At 43.1% G+C, this 23,896-nt stretch overlaps 1 protein-coding gene across 3 annotated transcripts in view; it reads left to right on the top strand.

Moving 5' to 3' along the window:
- The window catches only part of KNTC1 (kinetochore associated 1), a 93,481-nt gene that overhangs the window by 27,813 nt on the left and 41,772 nt on the right, over positions 1-23,896 (top strand). For all 3 annotated transcript variants that reach the window (XM_008250528.4, XM_051837743.2, XM_008250529.4), the window contains 17 exons: positions 622-747; positions 838-927; positions 3,606-3,659; positions 4,625-4,686; positions 7,584-7,695; positions 8,403-8,546; positions 8,725-8,781; positions 8,874-8,975; positions 11,449-11,568; positions 11,653-11,796; positions 12,855-12,953; positions 13,677-13,780; positions 13,924-14,023; positions 14,387-14,521; positions 15,730-15,849; positions 18,846-18,918; positions 19,827-19,894. In XM_008250528.4, coding sequence (XP_008248750.2) covers positions 622-747; positions 838-927; positions 3,606-3,659; positions 4,625-4,686; positions 7,584-7,695; positions 8,403-8,546; positions 8,725-8,781; positions 8,874-8,975; positions 11,449-11,568; positions 11,653-11,796; positions 12,855-12,953; positions 13,677-13,780; positions 13,924-14,023; positions 14,387-14,521; positions 15,730-15,849; positions 18,846-18,918; positions 19,827-19,894 — 1,710 coding nt within the window. The remainder of the gene's footprint in view (positions 1-621; positions 748-837; positions 928-3,605; positions 3,660-4,624; positions 4,687-7,583; positions 7,696-8,402; positions 8,547-8,724; positions 8,782-8,873; positions 8,976-11,448; positions 11,569-11,652; positions 11,797-12,854; positions 12,954-13,676; positions 13,781-13,923; positions 14,024-14,386; positions 14,522-15,729; positions 15,850-18,845; positions 18,919-19,826; positions 19,895-23,896) is intronic.

The raw sequence follows: 23,896 nt of genomic DNA, 5'->3' as shown, positions 1-23,896 counted from the left end.
AGCTGTGCCAATCAGGAGCCAGGAGTCTGTTCTGAGTGGTCGCCCATGTGGGTGCAGGGTCCAAGGACCGGGGCCATCTTCTAGTGCTTTCCCAGGCCATAGCAGAGAGCTGGATGGGAAGTGGAGCAGCCGGGACCAGAAACCGTGCCCATGTGGGATGCTGGCACTACAGGCAGCAGCTCTACCTGCTGCACCACACCACTGGCCCCTCATATAGCTTCTTTTTTTTTTTTTTTTTTTTTTTGATGCAGAGTGGACAGTGAGAGAGAGAGACAGAGAGAAAGGTCTTCCTTTTTTGCCGTTGGTTCACCCGCCAGTGGCTGCCGCGCTGCGGCCGGCGCATCGCACTGATCTGAAGCCAGGAGCCAGGTGCTTCTCCTGGTCTCCCATGCAGGTGCAGGACCCAAGGACTTGGGCCATCCTCCACTGCACTCCTGGGCCACAGCAGAGAGCTGGCCTGGAAGAGGGGCAACTGGGACTAGAACCCGGTGTGCTGGCGCCGCAGGCAGAGGATTAGCCTATTGAGACGTGGCACTGGCCCCTCATGTAGCTTTTTATGAAAATAATTCATACTTGCATATCATACTTAAATTTGCTTCATTTGGCATGATTATATTACAGCTTGTTTACAAGGTGAAATCTAATGATATATTGGAGAAACTTGCTTTGAGTTCTGTGGACACCAGTGAGCAGATCAGATGGCAAAAGCTAGTAGACGAAGCTAAGGAAAACCTACATAAAATCCAGGTATGTTTCCCTTGTTGCTTACTGCAATATTAAGATTGCTGTGTTGATCAAGATTAGATTGCCTCACTATATCTGACATTTGTAAAACAGGACGATGAATTTGTGGTTAATTACTGCTTGAAGGCTCAGTGGATTACATATGAAACAACCCAGGAAATGCTCAATTATGCCAAAACCAGGGTAAGTTTTGTTTTTGCTTGTTTCTTTTTATGGAGAATCTGCTTTAATCACTCATAATGCTGCCATCTCAAATACATTTTGATTTTCTTCTCTGTGTGTACCATTAAGAAAAACTTTTAGTAACAACTTTATCTAGAAAATGTATTCACCATACAGTCCACTCAATTAAAATGAACAGTTCGGTGATTTTTAGTGTATTCACCAATTTGTGCCACCATTACTACAATCAATTTTAGAACTTTGTCATCGCTTCTCGGCCTTTTGGCTAAGATCAAGTGTGTAGAACTTTTTCCCAGGAAGCCACCCAGACCCCATTAATGGTTACTCCACATTTTCCCCTAGTACCAGCCTCATGTGACCACTGTTCTGCGTCCTGTCTTTGTGGATCTGCCTATGCTGGACATTTTAAATCAGTGATATCATATGATTTTTGTCCGTTGTATCTGGTATATTTCTCTTCGATTAAATGTCAGGATTTATCCATTTCATTTTGAGTTATATATCAGCGCCATATTTCTTTTTTTTGCCAAAATACTTCATAATAGAATAGATTACATTTTGTTTCTCCATCTATCAGTTGATGATAGAAAATAAATTTTTATTATATTAAAACACATGTAATATAAACTTTATCATCTTAGCCATTTTTAGGTTTAGTAGAATTAAATGCATTCATGATGTTGTGCCACCATGAGCTCCATCTCCAGAACTCATCTTGTAGAACTGAAACTTGGTACCTACTGAACAACTTCCTGTTTTCCTCTTCAGCAGCCCCTGGCAACCACCGTTTTAAATATCTCCTTTGGGTGGAATCGCGCAGTGTTTGTCTTGTTGGGACTGTCTCAGGGTTCATCAGCATAGTGGTGTCTGTCAGAACCTCCTTCCATTCTGAGGCTGAGTGATGTTGCGTCATATGTCTACTACCACAAGCGACAGATCCATTCGTCCACTGATGGGCACGTGGGTTGCCTCTGCATGTTGGTTATTGTGGGTGATGCTCTGAAAATGGTTGTACAGATATCTCCTGGAGTCCTTGCTTTCAGTTCTTTTGAGTGTATATACAGAAGTGGAATTACTGGATCATATGGCAATTCTGTGTTTAATTTGTTGATGAATCACATAAATGCACTCAATGCATAAGAATTCTGATTTCTCTACATCCTTGACCATTACTTGCTGTCTTCTGTTCTTTTGATAGTAACCATCCTAATGAGCATGAGTGGAAGTTAAGATTTTATGTTTCTACATATTTGTCTTGCACAGAAGAAATAATTTTTAAATTAATTTTTCTCTTGCAGACCTTTGTAATAAACATTTTTTTGCTATTGTGATAATGCCTTTTTTGTAATAGATTTTTTTTTCAGTGAACAATAAGTGCAATAACTAGATATATTTCCTAAAATCAAGGTATAACATATGGACAAAATGTTATAGGTTGTTTTCTTTTTCTTTTTTGTTTCTTTTTTTTTTCTTCTTCTTCTTCTTCTTCTTTTTTTTTTTTTTTTTGGCAGGCAGAGTTAGACAGTGAGAGAGAGACAGAAAGAAAGGTCTTCCGGGCTGGCGCCACGGCTCAATAGGCTAATCCTCCACCTAGCAGCACCAGCACCAGCACACCGGGTTCTAGTCCCTGTCGGGGCGCCGGATTCTGTCCCGGTTGCCCCTCTTCCAGGGCAGCTCTCTGCTGTGGCCCGGGAGTGCAGTGGAGGATGGCCCAAGTGCTTGGGCCCTGCACCCCATGGGAGACCAGGAGAAGCACCTGGCTCCTGCCATCGGATCAGCGCGGTGTGCCGGCCGCAGCCCACCAGCCGTGGCGGTCATTGGAGGGTGAACCAACGGCAAAGGAAGACCTTTCTCTCTGTCTCTCTCTCTCACTATCCACTCTGCCAGTCCAAAAAAAAAAAAAAAAGAAAGGTCTTCCGTTGGTTCACCCCCCAAATGGCCGCTACGGCTGGCGCTGCACCGATCAGGAGCCAGGAGCCAGGAGCCAGGTGCTTCCTCCTGGTCTCCCATGTTGGTTCAGGGCCCAAGCACTTGGGCCATCCTCCACTGCACTCCCAGGCCACAGCAGAGAGCTGGACTGGAAGAGGAGCCACCAGGGCAGAACCGGTTCCCCAACCGGGACTAGAACCCGAGGTGCCGGTACCGCAGGTGGAGGATTAGCCTAGTGAGCTGTGGCGCTGGCCCTTTTGTTTCTTTTTTAAAGATTTATTTATTTCTTTGAAAGGCAGAGTTAGAGGTCTCCATCTGCTGGTTCACTCCCCAGATGGCTGCAATGGCTGGAGCTATGCTGATACAAAGCCAGGAGCCAGGAGCTTCTTCTGGGTCTCCCGCGAGGGTACAGGGACCCAAGGACTTGGGCCATCTTCCACTGCTTTCCCAGGCCACAGAAGAGAGCTGGATGGGAAGTAGAGCAGCCAGGACTTGAACCGGCGCCCATATGGGATGCTGGCATTGCAGGCAGCGGCTTTACTTGCTGTGCCACAGTGCCAGCCCTTTTTTTCCATTTTTTAAAAAATTTATTTTTGTTATTTAAAATGTATTTTAATGTATTTATATACTGTTCATTTTAGATTTAAGTGGAATTTGTTTTCTAAGATCTATTATTGACAGAAGATCTATCTTTTATGAAAAGCCTAATATAGATGATATTCTAACTATTTCTTATTGATCATCCTTAGCTTTTGAAGAAGGAGGATAAAACTGTTTCTGTCTATTCTGATGGCTTGATAGAGGTAATTACATTAGATTCATATATTAATTAGATGGTGAATGTACCTTCATGATGTGGTTTTTCTGTTCAAGATATATTTGTTTTTCAAGAGCATGTTATCATTTTTATACCTCAATTTCCTTATCTGAAAAATGGGATTGTTGATAGTATTTACCATATAGGGTCATTTTAAAGTCAAAGAATATAGTTCCTAGAAGCAATTTGCATTGTAGTCTCTGTTAGTCAGCCCATTGTAAACCGTAACAATTTTTTTGATGATGCCAGAATACATGTGTGCATGAAAATGAGCACATATATATTTACATTCTTTTTTTTTTTTTTTTTAGATTTATTTATTTATTTGAAAGTCAGAGTTACACAAAGAGAGAGGGGAGGCAGAGCGAGAGAGGTCTTCGATCCGCTGGTTCACTCCTCAATTGGCTGCAACAGACGGAGCTGGGCTAGTCTGAAGCCAGGAGCCAAGAGCTTCTTCTGGGTCTCCCACGTGGGTGCAGGGGCCCAAGGACTTGAACCATCTTCTACTGCTTTCCCAGGCCATAGCATAGAGCTGGATGGGTAGCGGAGCAGCCGGGTCTCGAACCAGTGCCCATATGGGATGGTGGCGCTTCAGGCCAGGGCATTAACCCACTGTGCCATAGTGCCAGCCCCTTAAATTCTTACAGTCAATGTTTGGTTTAGTCCAGCTAAGTTTTATCAGAGGAACACTTATAAATCAGTGGCAAAAGTAATTTTGAATGGTGCCTTTAGTTAAAGTCCATATGTCTTTGTAATTGAATATGATTGGAAATACTTTTACTATTCTATTTTATATGTGTTAAACAAAGATAGTCACATTTATGGAAACTGATAGCAATCTGGAATAAGAGGAGACTATGTAAGCTTTCTGACATGGAATGCCTGACTTTTGGTGTTTTTATTTTGATGTTAATGCATATAACATTTAGATGATCCAGTTCTTTTTTGTAGGTACTCAGGGCTCATGCAAAACTGACTACATTTTACGGAGCATTTGGACCAGAAAAATTCAAGTTTGTGCATTTCATTTTTAATTTTTAGATTATGAGTTAGCCATAAATTTAGAATGTCACAGAAAACTCTGTTCATTTTAGGTGAATTTATGGATTTGGGGGCCCAGGGACTGAATGATAGAAAATACTCTCTTTGTGAACAAAAAATTGGCTGGACAACCTTCTTGTTTCTTTTACACAAATCTTTACACCATTACTCATACTCTGATACATCTTCTTTTTAAAAAAACTTTTCATTTAGTTAGTTTTCACTTTATGTGAAAGGCAGAGAGACAGAGATCTTCCATGCTCTAGTTCACCCCAAAATGTCCTCAACAGCCAGGCCTGGGCCAGGCTGAAGTCAGGAGTCCAGGAGGCAATTCTGTCTCCAGTCTGAATTGCTGGGATCCAAGTACTTGAGCCCTCACCTGCTGCCTTCTAGGATACATACTAGCAAGAAGCTGGATTGGAAACAGAGGGGCTGGTACTGAAAAGAGGCACTACACTATGGGGCGCAGGCATCCCAAGTGTCCACTTGGTTAATCCTCCGCCTGCGGCGCCGGCATCCCATATGGGCGCCGGGTTCTAGTCCCAGCTGCTCCTCTTCCAGTCCAGCTCTCTGCTGTGGCCTGGGAAGGCAGTGGAGGATGGCCCAAGTGCTTGGGCCCCTGCACCTGCATGGGAGACCGGGAGGAGGCACCTGGCTCCTGCCTTGGGATCGGCGTAGCTCCAGGCCGTGGCGGCCATTTGAGGGGTGAACCAAAGGAAGAAAGACCTTTCTCTCTCTCTCTCTCTCTCTCACTGTCTAACTCTGTCAAATAAAAAAAGATCTCTGTCTCTTCCTCTCTTTGTCTCTCTCCTGTAACTGTCTCTAAATAAAATAAGCCTTTTAAAAATAATTAAAATGGTAACATTTACCATATCCTAAAAATCGCTGATGTATTTAAATCTATCTCTGGACTTTAATTCTGTTTAGTTGATCTCATTCACCTCCCGTTCATTCAACAATAGCAAATTGTTTTAGTTAATGTAGCTCCAAAAGGACCTCCTGTCTTGGGCAGGCTCTACCATATTTTTCTTGTTTCAGGGACTGTTCTCTCAAGTTTATTTTTCTGCATGACATTTAGAATCAGAACCAGCTTGTCCAGTTTAAAGATAACCTGTTTTTATGGTTTTCTTTTTCTAAATGTTTATTTTGGTGTGGGAGGGGAATGAGCTGGGAAACCAATATCTGATATGTTGACTCTTCCCACGTAGGCTAACATGTTCCTTTCTACTCCTTCTGTTCTCTTTCTCCAATGGTCCTGAGTGGTCTCTAAGGCTAAGAGAACTTACTAAGTTCTTTTTTAGCATCATATTTTCTAAAGGGTATAGAGAGGTATTGAGTTTTTAAAATTTGAAGCTAGCTACCTTATTGAATTTCTTTGCTGTCTGTAGTAATATTCCACTTTGTCTTGTTTGTTTCAGGTATATAATTATATATTCATATAATGATAAATCAGTTCTGATTTTGCATTTTCCTTGCCTACTTTCATTGGCTGGTACTCCTAGAATTCGTTTTTTTTTTTTTTTCTTTTTTTTTTTTACTATTTATTTATTTGAAAGGCAGAGCATCAGAGAGAAGGGGGGAGGGGGAGAAAAGAGTGAGGTCTTCTATCCACTGGTTCGTTCCCCAAGTGGTCACAATAACCTGGGCTGGGCCAGGCTGAAGCCAGGAGCCAGGGACTCCATCCTTGTCTCCCAACATCGGTGGCAGGAGCCCAATCACTTGGGCTATTTTCCACTGTGTTCCCTGACACATTAGCTTCTCTGGCACGGAAGAGGAATTAGCCAGGACTTGAATAAGGACTTCCACATGGTATGCTGGCATCGAAAGCAGCATCTTAACCCACTGCCACAAAACCAGCTCCATAGAAATATTATTAAATAGTGGTGATAACAGACATCCTTCTTTTGTTTCTGACTTTAACAGAAATGTTTCTTTTGCTTTATCATGTAACAATGATACGAACTTTTGAGAGTTCTGTTTATCTTTTTGTCTTTTTTTAAAAAGATTTACTTATTTATTTGAAAGGCAGAATTACAGATTGAGGAGAGAGAGCTCTTTTGTCCACTAGTTCACTACCCAAACGGCTTCAATAACTAGGACTAGGCCAGGCCGAAGCCAGGAGCTCCTTCTGAGTCTTCCACGTGGGTATAGGGGCCCAAGCACTTGGGCTATCTTCCACTGTTTTCCCAGGTGTATCAGGGAGCTGGATCAGAAGTGGAGCAACCAGGACTCAAATTGGCATCCACATGGGATGCCAGCACTGCAAGCCATGGTTTAACCCACTGTGCCACAGTGCTGTCCCCATCTTTTTGTCATTTTAAGGGATAGTCATTTATTTCTAAGCTTTATTCAGAACTGATGGTACTAAGAGGTGGGCATTTGACCTATTGGTTAAGACGTCCACATTACATATTGGTTTGTCTGGGTTTAGTTCCCATCTCTGCTCTCAGTTCCATCTTGCTGCTCACACACGCCCTGGGAGGCAGCTGTGATGGTTCAAGTGAGCTGGTTCCTGCCACCTATATGGGAGACCTGGATTAAAGTTCCCAGCTTTTGAATTTGGCCTGGCCCAGCCCCACCTGTTGGCAGTCATTTGGGATGAGAGCTTGCTCCTGTTCTCTCTCTCAAATTAAAAAAAAAATTTAAGTGGTTGTTTGACAGTGATTGAAGAAGACTTAATGGCCTCTGAGGAAGAAGACAAGAGTTCTAAGTCTGGGATAAGAAGGACACTGCCTTTGCATTGTGTAATCTTTGGAACTATTTTGTTTAATTTTATGAGAAGAAATAGCTAAAATGCATAATGATGTCTACTTGTAAAGTATAACATCAGTTTTTAAAAAGCTACTTATTTTTTCTTCTGACTCCTTAGTGGTAATTCTTGGATTGAGTTTCTGAATAATGAAGATGATCTTAAAGATATTTTTTTACAACTAAGAGAAGGAAACCTTGTTTGTGCGCAGTATCTCTGGCTTCGACACCGGGTAATACTTTTTGCTTTTTTTTCTTAATGGCTTTCTAGCGCCTGTCAGAAGTGACTGAATCGGTATTGAGGCCTGTCAAGCTGATTGTCAATAGAGTGTTTCCAGACTGTTTGATATTGATAAGATGTGATCTGTCCCAACATAAGTTTTCCTTTGATGATACTAAAACAGAGGAAGTACTGCAAAGATGCCATAGAACTATATTTTGTGTCATCATTGTTTAGCTCCTAATCTTAGCTAAACAGGCAACAGTTTACTACATGACTTATTGATGGATTTTCAGTAGGACTGGTGGAGAGGATGCTCTTACTGCAGTGTGGATTGGCTATTAACATTACTCACCTAGGTTTCCTTAAAGTTAGCTGATGCTGGCACAGTTGTGTCCTGGTGTGATGCTGTTAGTGGATACATTGTATGTTAGATTTATTCTGTCATCTTCCAGTTACATTTTCCATAGAATATCATCTCTGCTGGTTCCTGTGTTTCATACTTTATTGTTCGGCACTCACTTCCATGATATTTCATGGAATTTGTGTCTCTCACCTCAAACCCTTTATATGAGGTGAGTCACCGTTATGTGCGCTTTATTAAATCAGAAGGATACTCCTTGCAGTGACTTCCTGATGTAAGAAGTCTTTGTCTTTTGGGAGGCCGTCAGTTTAAATGTGTTGGATAAATCTTAACTTCTCACTCACTGTGTAATGTAGGCCAACTTTGAAGACCGGTTTGATGTGAAAATGCTTGAGAACTTGCTCAACTCCATTCCTACACCAGTCTGTCTGCAGAAGCTTTGTCCATGGCTTAAAAATGACGTGATCCCATTTGTGAGAAGGACTGTGCCTGCGGGACAGGTTAGTTCCCCTCTGTACTTCTTGATTCAGTTTTATTTTCTACATTACAGCCTTAAAGATTAAGTTGCGCTAACAACAGTTAGTTGTTTTAATTGTCTGTTTTAAAAGACACTCAGAGTTGGTTATTTCAATGATTCTCCATCTACAGTTTTATTTTTAAACAATTAATCTATTTCAGAAAATTCTTGCAAAATGGTTGGAGCAAGCAGCCAGGAACCTTGAATTAACTGATAAGGTAATACCAATGTAATTAACATGAAAAAGCCATTTTACATTCTCTCAATTGCGTAAAACATTGTTTTTAATTATGTATGATATTTTTTAAAGGCAAACTGGCCAGAAAATGGACTTCAACTGGCAGAGGTATTTTTCACCACAGACAAAACAGAAGAGTTGGGACTAGCATCATCTTGGCATTGGATTTCCTTGGTACGGTATAGTGAGTTTTCTCATAATTAAATAGTTCATTTATGTCAAAGTTTGTCTACTTGTACTTAGAGAAAGTATCTAGAAATATGTCCACTTCCTAAATTTTCAAATTTTTCAAATTTTTATATTCCTGTCTTTTGTGGTATATTTTTCAAATCCACAAAAAGGAAAATATGCTCATTTTTACTTTTCTGACATTTCTGTTACAGCTTCACCCTGTTTTAAGGCATTATCCTCCCTTGAACCATCCAGGACCTGAACAGGCGCTTTAAATAGGATGCAGGTGGTCCAAGCAGTGGCTCAGCACACTGTGCCACAGCACATGCCCCTCATTTTATTTTATTTTTTTTAAGTCAAATTACAAAAATTCTGAGAGAGGGAGAGACAGAAGAGAGAGAGAGAGATCTTCCGCTGGTTTATTCTCCACATGGCTGCAACAGCTATGGCTTGGTCATTCCAAAGCCAGGAACCTGGAGTTTCATCCGGGTCTCCCTTGTGGATGCAGTGGCCTGAATACTTGGACCATCCTCCATTGCTTTCCTATGCGCATTAACAGGGATCTATATCACAAGTGGAGTAGCCAGGACTCGAACTGGAACCCAATGGGATGCTGGCACTGCAGATGGCAGCTTAACCCACTATGCCACAGCACCAGGCCCTCTACATTTCTTAAGTTCATTTCTTCTCCCCTTCAGGTTTCTGTAAACTAGAAAACATTTATTATATTGAAAAACATATATAATTCTTTTGTTTTATAAATAGTTTGTTGGGAGTGCTTAATTTAGGTAGTGAATTAATATAATCTGGGTTGCTTAATGACAGGGACATGTTCTGAGAAATGCATCATTAAGTGATCTTTATCATGCAGACATTGATTATACTTCCACAAACCTAGGTGGCATGGCCTACTGTACATCTAGGCTATAGGGTATTTATATATGGTATATTCTCTTGCTCTTTGGGTCTTGATGGACAAAATAACATGAGATTAAGTCAGGCATAAGAAAATTGCACTATCAAGACACCTGGTAAGCAGATGTGTGCAGCAGCTGCTGGCATAAGACAGCACACTGACAGTAAAGCTTTGTTATAAGTAGGAGTATACTCTGACATAATGACAAAAGTATAGTCTAGGCCACACATAAACCAGTGACACAGTTGTCCATTATCAAGTTTTATATACTGTAGATAATATGTGCTGATGTGCTATAAGTTTGTTTACACACCTGCATTGCCACAAACATGTGAGTAATAAGTTGAGCTATGACCTTGTGACAGCTGTGACCTCACTGGGCCATAGGGGTTTTTCAGCTCCATTATAGATTGTTCAGCTGTCATATGTAGTCCATCGTTGACCACACTGTCAATATGTGGCTTGTGATTGTGTAGGGTTCAGGTGGTCTATTGATCGATTATTTCTATATTTTTCCATATCAGAGCTTTTTCCTATTGCTATGTAACAAGACTTTGTCTTTCGGCCAGCGCCGCGGCTCAATAGGCTAATCCTCCACCTAGCATCACCGGCACAACAGGTTCTAGTCCTGGTCAGGTCGATGGATTCTTTCCCAGTTGCCCCTCTTCCAGGCCAACTCTCTGCTGTGGCCTGGGAAGGCAGTGGAGGATGGCCCAAGTGCTTGGGCCCTGCACCCCATGGGAGACCAGGAGAAGCACCTGGCTCCTGCCTTCGGATCAGCGCGGTGTGCCGGCCACAGCGCGCCAGCCGTGGCGGCCATTGGAGGGTGAACCAACGGCAAAAGGAAGACCTTTCTCTCTGTCTCTCTCTCTATCCACTCTGCCTGTCAAAAAAAAAAAAGACTTTGTCTTTCATCAGTTTCAAAAGTTCTGTTTCTAGTATATAGGTGAGGCATGAGGATTGTCTGATAATTCTGTACCTGAGTATATTTGGGCTTTGACAAAGTACTATCAATATTATTTTTCTACTAAATTAAATTTACTTCAGAGGCAGAGAGAATGACAGATTGAGAGGGAACTCTATTTGTTGCTTTACTCCTCAAAAGCCACAATGGCCAGGGCCTAGATAGGTCAAAGCTGGAAGCTGGGAATGCAGTCCAGTTGGGTGGCAGAACCCAATTATTTAGCTATTATCACTGCCTCCCAGAGTCCACATTAATTGGAAACTAGAGTTAGGACCCACAGCCTAGCACTGAACAGAGGCACTCCTGTGTGAGATGCAGGATGTAGGTGTCTTAACCATTAGGCTGAACACCTGCCCCTCTATTTTTTTTTTTTTTTTAAGGGAAACAAATTCTTTGAGATTCTGACCTATGTTAGTTTGTACCAGTTAACTTTAGTTAAAGTTCTACAAAATTTGAAGTATCAGTTGCCTTAGAATTGCAGGTTTCCTCTTAGTGTGCATAGCCATGGTCACTTCTTTTTTTATTTGCAATAAGCCTGACTCTGTTTCTCACACTCTTATTTCATATCCTTAACGATTATCGCTTTTTTGTTTTAGAAGGATTATCAGGACACAGACGAGGTGCGTCAGTTACAGACTTTGGTCAATAACTTACGAGAGTTGATCACATTACATAGGAAATACAACTGCAAATTGGCCCTTTCTGATTTTGAGAAGGTAAAAGTTCATCAGAATTATGTTCATTGGATCCAGTTGTGGCTGGAGTTTTTATTTAAGCCATTCGTCTTTTCTATTATCCAGGAAAATGCAGCCACCATAGTGTTCCGAATGTTTGATAAAGTGCTGGCCCCGGAACTCATTCCATCCATCTTAGAGAAGTTTATACGGGTTTACATGAGAGAGCACGACTTGCAAGAGGAGGAACTTCTCCTGCTGTACATAGAGGTGACTTTTTCTTTAGCTCTTGCTTTAGTCTTGGATCGCTGCGGCATTTCCCTGTGTTAAATGTTTAACTCCTGGGCTGGCGCTGTGGCGTAATGGGTGCTAGTCCCGGCTGCTCCACTTCTGATCCAATTCCCTGCTAATGTACCTGGGAAAGCAGTAGAGGATGGCCCAACTGCTTGGGCCCTTGCACCCATGGGGGAGACCTGGATGCAGCTCCTAGCTCCTGGCTTCAGCCTGGCCCAGTCCTGGTCATTGCTCCCATTTGGGAATTGAGCTCCCTCTCTCTCGTAACTATGACTTTGAAATAAATAAATTAAAAAAAAAAAGTTTAACTCTGAAAGGGAATTATGGTCTACCCTTAGGACTTAGCATATGCTACTGATGAAGAGCGTGGGTTAATTCTGCTATTAACTGAGGATCTTGAGCAAATGGACTCAATATTAAGACTTTCTCCAAAGAGTATTGTGAAATAGTAGTATCCTGTGCTCAATGTTAGCAAATATTTTTCTGTAAACATGAACATGCTGCAATAATCTTATCTGTAGGTTCTTCAAGAATGTTTCTTCTTTTTTTTTTTAAAGATTTATTTATTTATTCGAAAGGTAGAGTTACAGAGAGGCAGAAACAGAGAGAGAGAGAGAGGACTTCCTTCTGCTGGTTGACTCCCGAAATGGCCACAGTGTCTGGAGCTAGGCCAATCCAAAGCTAGGAGCCAGGAGCTTCTTCTGGGTTTCCCACATGGGTGGGATCAGAAGTGGAGCAGCCAGGAATCAAACCGACGCCCATATGGATACCGGCACTGCAGATGGTGACTTTAACTGCTACACCACAGTGCGGACCCCAAGAATGTTTCTTTCTTTGATGTGCCTTATCAACTGACAGTTAAAATTTTGGCAGTTTTGTATTTTTTGGCTATTGTTCAACATTCATGACTGATTAGAATAAGATTTTTGTTTTTTGTTTATTTTTACTTAAAGTTTGTTTGTTGCTATCTGTATGTGTTTACTTTTTTTAGTGAGTTTTTAATTTTTTAAAAAACATGTATGTTTGTCTCTTAGGATTTACTGAAGAGATGTAGCTCAAAGTCCACGTCACTTTTTGAAACAGCATGGGAGGCGAAAGCCATGGCAGTGATTGGGTGTTTGTCTGACACAGACGTACGTACGGGGACCATCTGGGTTTTCCTTGGGAATACGGGAGCTGTCTTAAAGCTTTTCTTCAGATCATAAAGCAGCACATTTGTGTTAGGAGAGCTTGTGAAGTACAGGGAGAAGTAAAGAAACCACCTGTAATTCTGTTTTCTCTAATTATGAGAAGTAGAGTAAAAGTTTTCTCGTTCTCACCTCAGGAGGACCTCCTCGGAAAACTGGATGCATCTCTTCAGTTTCTTCTGTGCTTAGACAAGCCTGGGGATATTTTTTTATGTTGTTAATAGGCCTTTATTTTGGCTTTACATTGTTAGTAGTCATCATTCTAAAATATGAATAAAATCATATTTTAAACAGAGACTGAGACAGAAAGAAAGAGATCTGTCCATTGGTTCACTCCTCAAATGCCTGCAATACCCAGGAGCCAGACTCCATCTGGGCCTCCCATGTGGGTGGCAGGAACCTCAGAAATACTGAGTAAATGGGACTTGAACCAGGCATTCTGAATTAGGACGTAGGCCTCCCTAGCAGTGACTTAACCTCCTGTACCACAACGCCTGTTCCTCAGATAGTTTTTGTGTGTGTGACAATTGGACGAAATATGTGCTTTTGTGGCCAGAAGGTGACTACAGTGTGGTTGGTGTTGTACCTTTGCTGAATGGCAATGCCAGTAATGTACATGAAGTGTACCTCTGATTTCTGGTTGTTGTCCGTGTGTGCTTCTCTTTGTAGCTCATATTTGATGCTGTGCTTAAGATCATGTATGCAGCCGTGGTTCCATGGAGTGCAGCTGTGGAGCAGCTGGTGAAAGAGCATCTAGAGATGGACCATCCCAAGTAAGAGTCATCCACCAGAGAGCTGTTTGTGCACTGCACACACGTTCTGAGATGACATTCTGTTAGGCATTTATGTCATGGACTGTGTCCCACGGCCTTCCGTAAACAGGGAAATCTATATTAATATCAATACTTGCTTTCAGAGTCAAGTTACTACAGGAGAGCTACAAGCTGATGGAGATGAAAAACCTTTTACGCGGCTATGGAATAAGGGAGGTGAACCTCCTAAACAACGAGGTGATGGTGAGCACACTTCCACAGTCCGTGTCCTCCAGGCTGTTTCTAGGACGTTGTGGGAAGTTCGGGATCTTCTGTGTTGAGAGGTTAATAGAGCTGTGTTCTCCCATGCCTTTCTCTTGTTATATACAGTGTAGTAGGGTGTTCAGTTGCTTATGAATGTTAAGGACAACAGATAGTAAATAAAAAAGCTGAAAGAGAAGGGCAAGACGTCATGAGATTCAGGATAGAAATCATCCTGTAATTTTTCACACAATTGGGTCTTTTGCTTCATTATTTAAATTTTGTAGCTATCCACTCTCTTAAAAGAAATGATTTCTAGATTCTCTGAGATTTCCTGACGTGGAAATTTTTGTGTCTCTGTTTCAGAGGGTGGTCAGATACATTCTCAAACAAGATGTTCCATCTTCTTTGGACGATGCATTAAAGGTGGCCCAAGGATATAGGTTGTCTGATGATGAAATCTACAGTCTTAAAATTATTGACCTGATTGATAGAGAACAGGTATGTATGTATGTATGTATGTATGTATGTTTTTTTTTAAAAAGATTTATTTTATTTATTGGAAATACAGGGTTACAGAGGGGTAGAGACAGAGAGAGAGGTCTTCCATCGCTCGTTCTCTCCCCAGATGGACACAACAGCCAGAGCTGCACCGATCCAAAGCCTGGAGCTTCTTCTGGGTCTCCCATACAGGTGCAGGGGCCCAAGGACTTGGGCCATCTTCTACTGCTTTCTTAGGCCATAGCAGAGAGCTGGATCAGAAGTGGAGCAGCTGGGTCTCAAACTGGTGCCCATATGGGATGCCAGCGCTTCAGGCCAGGGCGTTAACCCACTGTGGCACAGCACCGGCCCCTGTATTTATTTTCAATTTGAGAAGCACAGAGACAGACAGATCTTCCATCTACTGGTTTACTCCCCAAATACCCAGAACAGCTGGGGCTGGGCCAGTCTGAAACCAGAAGTCTGGGACTCACTCTGAGTCTCCTATGTGGTGGCAAGCGCCCAGGCACTCCCAGAGTGTGCATTGACAAGATGCCTGATCGGAAGCAGAGGAGCTGGGACTCGAATCAGGCTCCAGTATGGGATGCAAGCATCCTACGCAGCATCTTAACCACTGTGCCTAATACCTGCCCCCTTTATGGTACTGTTAAGGGTCTTCTTTAAAAAAAAATTATTTTAAGAGAGTTACAGAGAGAGAGAGAGATCTTACGTCTGCTGGTTCACTCCCCACATGGCTGCAGCAGCCAGGGCTGGGCCCAACTGAAGCCAGGGGTCAGGTGCTTCTTCCAGGTCTCCCATGTGGGTACAGGGGTCCAAGCACTTTCCCAGACATATTAACAGGGAGCTGGATGAGAAGTGGAGCAGCTGGGACTCAAACTGGCACCCATATGGGATGCCATTGTTGCAGGTGGCAGCTTAACCTGCTGCTCTGTCACCATGTCAGCCTCAAGAGTCTTTCCTTATATATAGCTTTATAACAGTAGGTGTGCCTAAGACATAGCTAATCTTCAGTACCTAGGGTTACATTTAAACTTTATTTTATTGTTTGCTTTTGTCAAAATGGAATTTTCAGATTTTAAAAATATCAAATCATAATCTTTTCCAAAATGATGCCTTTTCATCTTTAAATAGAAAAGAAAGAGGTTGAGTCCAAACTGTCCTGTTGCAGGTCCCAGCTGTCTTTACTTCCTTTCCAACATTTTTTTTAGGGTGAAGACTGCCTCCTTCTGTTGAGGTCTTTGCCGCCTGCCGAAGCAGAGAAAACTGCTGAGAGAGTCATCGTATGGGCTCGGCTGGCATTGCAAGAAGAACCGGATCATTCCCAAGAGGTGAGAGTTTCACCAAATAAAATGTGAGTTAGCCCAGTTTTTATGGATTACTCAGTAAGATGGAAAAAGACTTTCAGATAAGATCTACTTTCTCCCTGCTAGAGTACACATTGCTGTGTGATTTTACTCCACAGGAAGAAACCAAATATGGCTGCCTTGGAGCAGTTGCTGCAGACCAACAGTGAATGACCCACTGTCTGCAGATTAGAAGGATTTATTGCTATAGCTGTTGTACATAATGTCTTGCAACAGTGTCTTGTTAAAAATAATCATGTTGAGCAGGCGCCGTGGCTCACTAGGCTAATCCTCCACCTTGCGGCGCCGGCACACTGGGTTCTAGTCCCGGTCGGGGCACTGGATTCTGTCCCGGTTGCCCCTCTTCCAGGCCAGCTCTCTGCTGTGGCCCGGGAGTGCAGTGGAGGATGGCCCAAGTACTTGGGCCCTGCACCCCATGGGAGACCAGGAAAAGCACCTGGCTCCTGCCATCGGATCAGCGTGGTGCGCCGGCCGTGGCGGCCATTGGAGGGTGAACCAACGGCAAAGGAAGACCTTTCTCTCTGTCTCTCTCTCTCACTGTCCACTCTGCCTGTCAAAAATAAATAAATAAAAAATTAAAAAAAAAATCATGTTGCACACAGAGCCAATGTGTTTCCAAATAATCTCAATGCATTGAAACTTAGAAATGATTTCAAGACAGCTAGTTTACTGGTTTTTGTTTTTGTTTTAAAGATGTTTTAATTTGAAAGGCAAAGTTACAGAGAGAGAAGGATGGACAGATATCTTCCGTCTCCTGTTTAACTCCCCAAATGATTGCAACAGCCAGGACTAGGCCACACTGAAGCAAGGAGCCTGGAACTCCATCTGAGTCTCCCATGTGGGTGACAGGGTGCCATCCTCTGTTGCTTTCCCAGGCACATTAGCAGAGAGCTGGATCAGAAGTGGAGTAGTTGGGACTCAAACTGGTGCTCTGATATGGGATGCTGGCCTCCCAGGCAGCCGTGTAACCCGCTGTGCTGCAACACTGGCCCTGGTGTACACTTCTTAACTGCTAGGCAAACACCTACTCCCAAGAGTGCTGCTGCTGCTGCAGCTCTCCTTTTTTAAGATTTATTTTATTTGTTTGAAAGGTAGAGTTACAGAGAGAGGGAGAGGCAAAGAAAGATCTTCCATCTATTGATGGCCAAGGTTGGGCCAGACCAAAGTGAGTAGCTTCTTCTGGGTCTCCCACATGGATTCAGTTGTCCAAGCACTTAGGCCATCTTCTGCTGCTTTCCCAGTTGCATTAGCAGGGAGCTGGATAAGAAGTGGAGCAGCTGGGACTTAAACCAGTGCCCACATGGGATGTGGACATCACAGGTGATGGTTTCATGCTATGCCACATGGTGACCCCCAATAGTCTGCTTCCTTTTCCTTTTTCTTTTTTTTTTTGGACAGGCAGAATAAGACATAGAGAGAGAGACAGAAAGAAAGGTCTTCCTTTTTCCATTGGTTCACCCCCCAAATGACCGCCACAGCCGGCGCACTGTGCCAACCCGAAGCCAGGAGCCAGGTGCTTCCTCCTGGTCTCTCATGCAGGTGCAGGGCCCAAGCACTTGGGCCATCCTCCACTGCCTTCCCAGGCCACAGCAGAGAGCTGGACTGGAAGAGGAGCAACCAGGTCAGAACAGCGCCCCACCGGGACTAGAACCCAGAGTACTGGCACTGCAGGCGGAGGATTAGCCTAGTGAGCCATGGTGCTGGCCCAGTCTGCTTCTTAACTAGCATCTTGCACTGCTCCTGTCGTGTATATTTGAGTATTTTTATGGGTTAGCCATTTAGAAAGCATGTTGCATGCTCGATGTCTTTTAAAACTTCTCTTTTTTCTTTCTTTTTAAAATACTTTTTTTAGTAAGCATTGAAAGATAGTGATTATTAGATTTTCTCTAAGCTATGTATTAGACTTCTTCTTAACTTACTTCTTTTTAACTTTTCCTTGGAACTTTTCCAGATATTTTCAAATAATAAATAAATTTTAAAAAGGAGTAGGAGTTTATTATAGTGCAGTTGAAGAGTTACTTGAAACGTTTGCATATTTTATGATATTTCTAAATTACACATCCAAAAATCCACACTGGTGTTTTTCATATTTAGCCTAAGACTCATTTATGACCCATTTTTCAGCTACCCAACTCCTTCTCACATGGACCACTCATTTTTTAAAGCATTTTTAGGAGGTTGTGGTATAGTGGATTAAGCCCACACTTGTAATGTTGACATCCATATCAGAGTGCTGTTTGAGTCCCAGCTGCTGTGCTTCCAATCTAGCTTTCTGCTAATGCACCTGGGAGGGCAGTGGAAGATGGCCAACTGCTTTGGCCCCTGCCACCATGCCACCATGCCAGAGACCAGGACAGAGTTCTAGGCTCCTGGTTTCTGCCTGGCCCAATACCGCTGTTAGGGGCATTTGGAGAGTGAAACAGAAATGAAATATTTCCTTTCCCCTGCCCCCTCTCTCTGTTGTATGCCTTTCAAATAAGTCAGTTTTTTTTATTTTATTTTATTTTTTATAAAAAAGGCATTTTGGGCCGGTGCCAGGGCTCACTTGACTAATCCGCCTGCGGCGCTGGCACCCCGGGTTCTAATCTTGGTTGGGGCGCCAGATTCTGTCCCTGTTGCTCCTCTTCCAGTCCAGCTGTCTGATGTGGCCTGGGAGTACAGTGGAGGATGGCCCAGGTGCACGGGAGACCAGGTGGAAGCACCTGGCTCCTGGCTTCAGATCGACGAAGCGCGCCAGCTGTGGCGGCCATTTGGGGGATGAACCAACGGAAAAAGGAAGACCTCTCTCTCTCTCTCTCTCACTGTCTAACTCTGCCTGTCTAAAAAAAAAAAAAAAAAAAAAAAAAAAAGGCATTTTGGTTTTTTCCCCTTGGTTGTGTGGTTTTTATTTTCTTGTCTGTATTTGTACAAAAGTGGTTGCTTAAAGGAGGTAGATCTCATTTTGCATTTCTTCCCCTTAGGACAAGGCCTGGAGAATGTCTGTAGCGAAGACGTCAGTGGACATTCTGAAAATGCTGTGTGACATTCAGAAAGGTAGCTTCTGTGTCTCTGCCCCTTGCTTATGTTCCAGAGCTCATCCTCTTAGGAGGGCCACAGTCCTTGTGCCTCTGCGTGTCTGTATTGATCTTACCCATTTTCCTTCATGAAAAGTCTGTCTTGTTCTATCAGTAGTAAAAGCACAGAATTGTGTAAGCCTCACCTCACCATTCGTTCATATGCTTCAGCAAGCTGTTTACTGCTAGGTGTGTTTGGTGCCTTGTGCTTACTACATATTCTCAGTGATCTGTTGGTTGTGATAGGGGCAAGAACCCATTTAAACTTCAAACTTAAAATAGTTCAGAAAGTATCTGTCTTGGAGGAACAAAGCTACAGCTTATTTTAGAATAATTACCATTTCTTATAACCCATAAACTTCCCTTTTCTACCACCAGAAGGAACAATTAGATTTCTCTTTTCAAATTACTGTTTCTGTACTTAAATTATCTTAGGTCAGCATTTAAAAAGAGCCACAGAGATTTGATATTAGAGAACCAAATCTCATTCATATTTTGGCTCTTTAAAATTCTGGTAATACGGTACATTAATCTGTTTTCTATAGCCAAGACTGGGTAATTTATAAGGAATAGGGCTTATTTAAAGCTGTGGTCCTGGAGGCTGAGGAAGGCCAAGAGCATGGTGCCAGCATCTGGTGAGGGCCTTCTTCCTGTGTCACAGTCACCATGGCAGAGGGCATCCCATGGGGAGATAGAGCAAGCTTGCTCCACAGACTACTCCTTTACCCATCATTAATTCACTGGGCAGAGGCCCCCTGATCCAGTCACTTCCCCAGTGTCCCACCTCCAGATAACATTAATGTATGAATTTGTGTATTAAGTTTCCTGTAAATGAAATCCAGCCTGTGGGAATGTTACATCTGCTATAACTTAGAATTCTAATTACAGACAATCTGCAGAAGAAGGATGAATGGGAAGAAATCTTGAAACTATTTAAAATGGCTGCTAGCTTACAGGTAAAGATGTTTTGCTACATTGCATGTTAATGCTTTTGACTAAGAGGTCTCTCAGTATTTCTGCATTAGCCTTCAACAATTTCACCTCCTGGTCTCCATTCTCTCAGCAGTTTTATTTTATTTAAAGATTTATTATGTAGTTATTTGAATGGCAGAGAGGGAGAGAGAAAGAGAAAGAGGTATCTTCCATTCCGTGGTTCACTTCCTGTATGGCTGAAACTGCCGTGCAAGCTCTCGGGCCATTTTCCAGTCTCAGTGTGCCGCTTCCCAGGCACATTAGCAGGAAGCTGAACCCGAGGCGCGGCAGCGGGGACTTGAACCTGCACTCTGATACAGGATGCCAGCATCTCAAGCTACAATGCCAGCTTCTCTCAACAGCTTTATTGAGATATAATTCATATTCCATATAATTCATCCTTTAAAAAGAGTGATTCAGTGATTTTTTTATATTGCATTAAGTTTTTTAATTTGTGGGAAATAAATAAAATTTTCCCTTGTAATGATTTTTCTGTGTTCAGTTCAGTGGCATTAATTATTTTTGCTACTTTTTCATCACCCCCAGCAGAAGCTGTAGGTATTGGATGGTAAGTCCCCACTCCTCTCTTGTCTTATCCCGTGGTGACATTTAGTCTACTTTCTGTCTCTACAAATTTGCCTATCTCAACTATTTCATGTTAAGTGGAGTGTAATAAATATGCCTATGTCTAGCCAAAAAATCTGAGATCCATTGTAATAAGCAAGTGCTCTCTTGGCGAGAACATCTAGGGAGTGAACTTGTATTAACTTTTCCATGTTTTTCTTAGATTTGAATACGAAAAGCATTCTTTTACAGATTTATTTATTTGAAAGGCAAAGTTACAGAGATAGATCTCCCACACTAGGTTCACTCCCCAAGTGGCTGCAACAGCTAGGGCTGGGCCAGGCTGACTTCAGGAGCCAGGAGCTCCTTCCAGGTCTCCCATGTGTGTGGCAGGGGCCCAGGTACTTGCACCATCTTCTGCTGTTTTCCCAGGCTCATTAGCAGGGAGCTGGATCAGAAGTAGAGCAGCTGGGACATGAACTGGCACTCATCCCGGATGCTGGCATCAGGTGACAGCTTAACCCATGATGGCACAACACCGGCCCCAGTTAAAAGCATTTTTAAAGTGTTGTTTTTAATCCAGAAAAAGTCATGTACATTTATCGTATACCCAGTTATTGAGCATTGATTGGGTTAAGTCTGGTGTGTATCCATAATCACATCGGGCTCACAGGTAGCTCCTATCCTCATTCTACAATCGAGGAATCAGAACCTCAGTAAGCTTGGGTAGCTTGGCCTGATCTCACAGCGGATCACTGGATCTGCTACTCACACCCTGGTCTGATTTCAGCACCTGTACTATTCTGTTAAATGCTGTCTCACTAGCATTGTAGAGATAAAATAAGATTACTAAAGATAAAAACTACGAGGCCGGCACCATGGCGCAGTGGGTTAATCCTCCACCTGCAGTGCCAGCATCCCATGTGGGTGCTGGTTCTGGTCCCGGCTGCTCCTCTTCCTATCCAGCTCTCTGTTGTGGCCTGAGAAAGCAATGGAAGATGACCCAAGTTCTTGGGCCCCTGCACCCGCATGTGAGACCACGAAGAAACTCCTGGCTCTTGGCTTCAGTTCAGCGTAGCTCTGGCCGCTGCGGCCATTTGGAGAGTGAACCAATGGAAGGGAGACCTTTCTCTCTCTCTCTCTGTCTGTAACTCTACCTCTCAAATAAATAAATAAAATCTTTAAAAAAAAAAATAAAAACTACATTCCCTGTAAAACTTAGGATATCTGTTGACTGTGCCTAGAAACTGCTTTCCTTTGGGAAAAGATAGATGTTGAAGGAAGGTAAACCTTTGGTGATCTCTTTAAAAAGAAGACATTTAATCGTTTTTTTAGATATTTATTTAATTGAAAGTCAGGGTTACGGAGAGAGGGAGAGTCAGAGAAAGGACTTCTATGTGCTGGTCCACCACCCGAGTGGCTCCCATGGCTCAGAGTTGAGCCAGGCTGCTTGAGGAGTGAACCAGCAGATAAAAGACCTCTCTCTTCCCCTCTCCCGCCTACTCTCTCTCTGTTTTTGAACTCTGCCTTTCAAATAAATAAAATAAACATTTTTTTAAAAAAGATTTTGTATTTATTTGAAAAGCAATTACAAAGAGAGGGAGAGCGAGATCTTCCATCCAGTAGTTCATTCCCCAAAGGGCCAAAATGGCTAGGGCTGGGCCTGGGCCTGGTTCTAGTCCCGGTTGGGGTGCCGGATTCTGTCCCGGTTGCCCCTCTTCCAGGCCAGCTCTCTGCTGTGGGCAGGGAAGTGCAGTGGAGGATGGCCCAAGTGCTTGGGCCCTGCACCCCATGGGAGACCAGGATAAGTACCTGGCTCCTGCCATCGGATCAGCGCTGTGCACCAGCTGCAGCGCGCCGGCCGCACGGCCATTGGAGGGTGAACCAATGGCAAAGGAAGACCCTTCTTTCTGTCTCTCTCTCACTGTCTGTCCACTCTGCCTGTCAAAAAATAAATAAATAAATAAATAAATAAAAACAAAAGGTGGTTCCCAGACCAGAAGCACCCTTGTCTCCTGGAAGCTTCTTGAAGACAAAACAATCTTAGATCCCATTAAAAAAAATTATATAACTCTTAAAGATTTATTTATTTATTTGAAAGGCAGAGAGAGAGAGAGGTCTTCCATCAGCTGGCTCACTCCCCAAATGGCTTATCGGCCAGAGCTTGGCTGATATGAAGCTAGGAGCCAGGAGCTTCTTCCTGGTCTCCCACATGGGTGCAGGGGCCCAAGGACTTGGGCCATCTTCTACTGCTTTTGCAGGCACATAAGCAGAGAGCTGGAATGGAAGTGGAGCAGCCAGGACTCAAACTGACGCCCATATGGGATGCTGGTGCTGCAGGCCAGGGCTTTAATCTGCTATGCCACATTGCTAGTCCCTAAAATTATATAACATTTTTTAAAAGTTTTTTAGCATTTATTCAGTGAAAGAAATGTACAGGAAAGTGAGGAATTTATTTAGGGTAGAAAGAAGTCTAATAGCGTAAGCTGGGTCCATACCTGGCAGAGAGCAGGCTGGGAGCCACGTGGAGGAAAGCTTGCAGTTAGGAGCAGCCACAAGTAGTGAGCACAGGCAGGAAAGCAGAGGCCATGGCGGCGTTTTTTATAAGAATTGACTCCACCATAGATTGTGTGTAATGCAGGTATGAAAACTAATACGTAATGGCAGGAGAAAGGGAAGCTATGTAATGTTAATTGGGGAAGGTAATTATGAAATTATACAATGCAGCTATCAAATGCTAATAAAAGAAACTGAAAGGAAATACCAAGAAAATTACCCATGTTTATTAGATTAAGTTCTTTTCAGTGAAGTGGGGGGCAGTTTTGTGTTCAAGGGATATTGGTCATTTCTGGACAGAGATCTTCCATCTGCTGTTTCACTCCCCAAATAGCCGCCGTGCCAGCGCAGCCAAGTCTGGGATCCTGGAACTCCATCTGGGTCTTCCTCATGGTGGCAGGGATGCAAATACTTGAATCAACCCTGCTGCCTCTGCAGGTGCATCTTAGGAAGAAGTTAGATTGGAAGTGGGGATAGGACTTGAACCCACACACTCCGGTATGGGATGGGGGCCAGCACCTGCTCCTGGAGATAATTTTGATTGTCGTAATTGGTGTGGGGAGGGTGCTACTGGCATCTATGGGTAGAGACCAGGGATGCTGTGAAACATCCTGCAGCACCCAGAACAGCCCCAAGGATTCTCCAGCCTGAGGTGGTGCCATGACTGAGAACCTGCTCTAAGAATGGCGTCAGAGCAAAGGGTCTGACTCACTCCTGCTACCTCTTGATATCTTTCTCTGGGTTTCTGTAGGATTTTTTTAATTGGGTCGGAGATATAAATCTTAGATCTAGAGCTGGCAGCCAACCAGGAATAACAGAAAAGAGCAAAGCTGAGTTCTTTAAACCTGAGGGTAGATGTGCCCAGA

Source organism: Oryctolagus cuniculus, chromosome 21 (assembly GCF_964237555.1).
Source record: "Oryctolagus cuniculus chromosome 21, mOryCun1.1, whole genome shotgun sequence".
Lineage (NCBI taxonomy): Eukaryota > Metazoa > Chordata > Mammalia > Lagomorpha > Leporidae > Oryctolagus > Oryctolagus cuniculus.
This window is presented reverse-complemented; position numbering and strand designations above follow the sequence as displayed.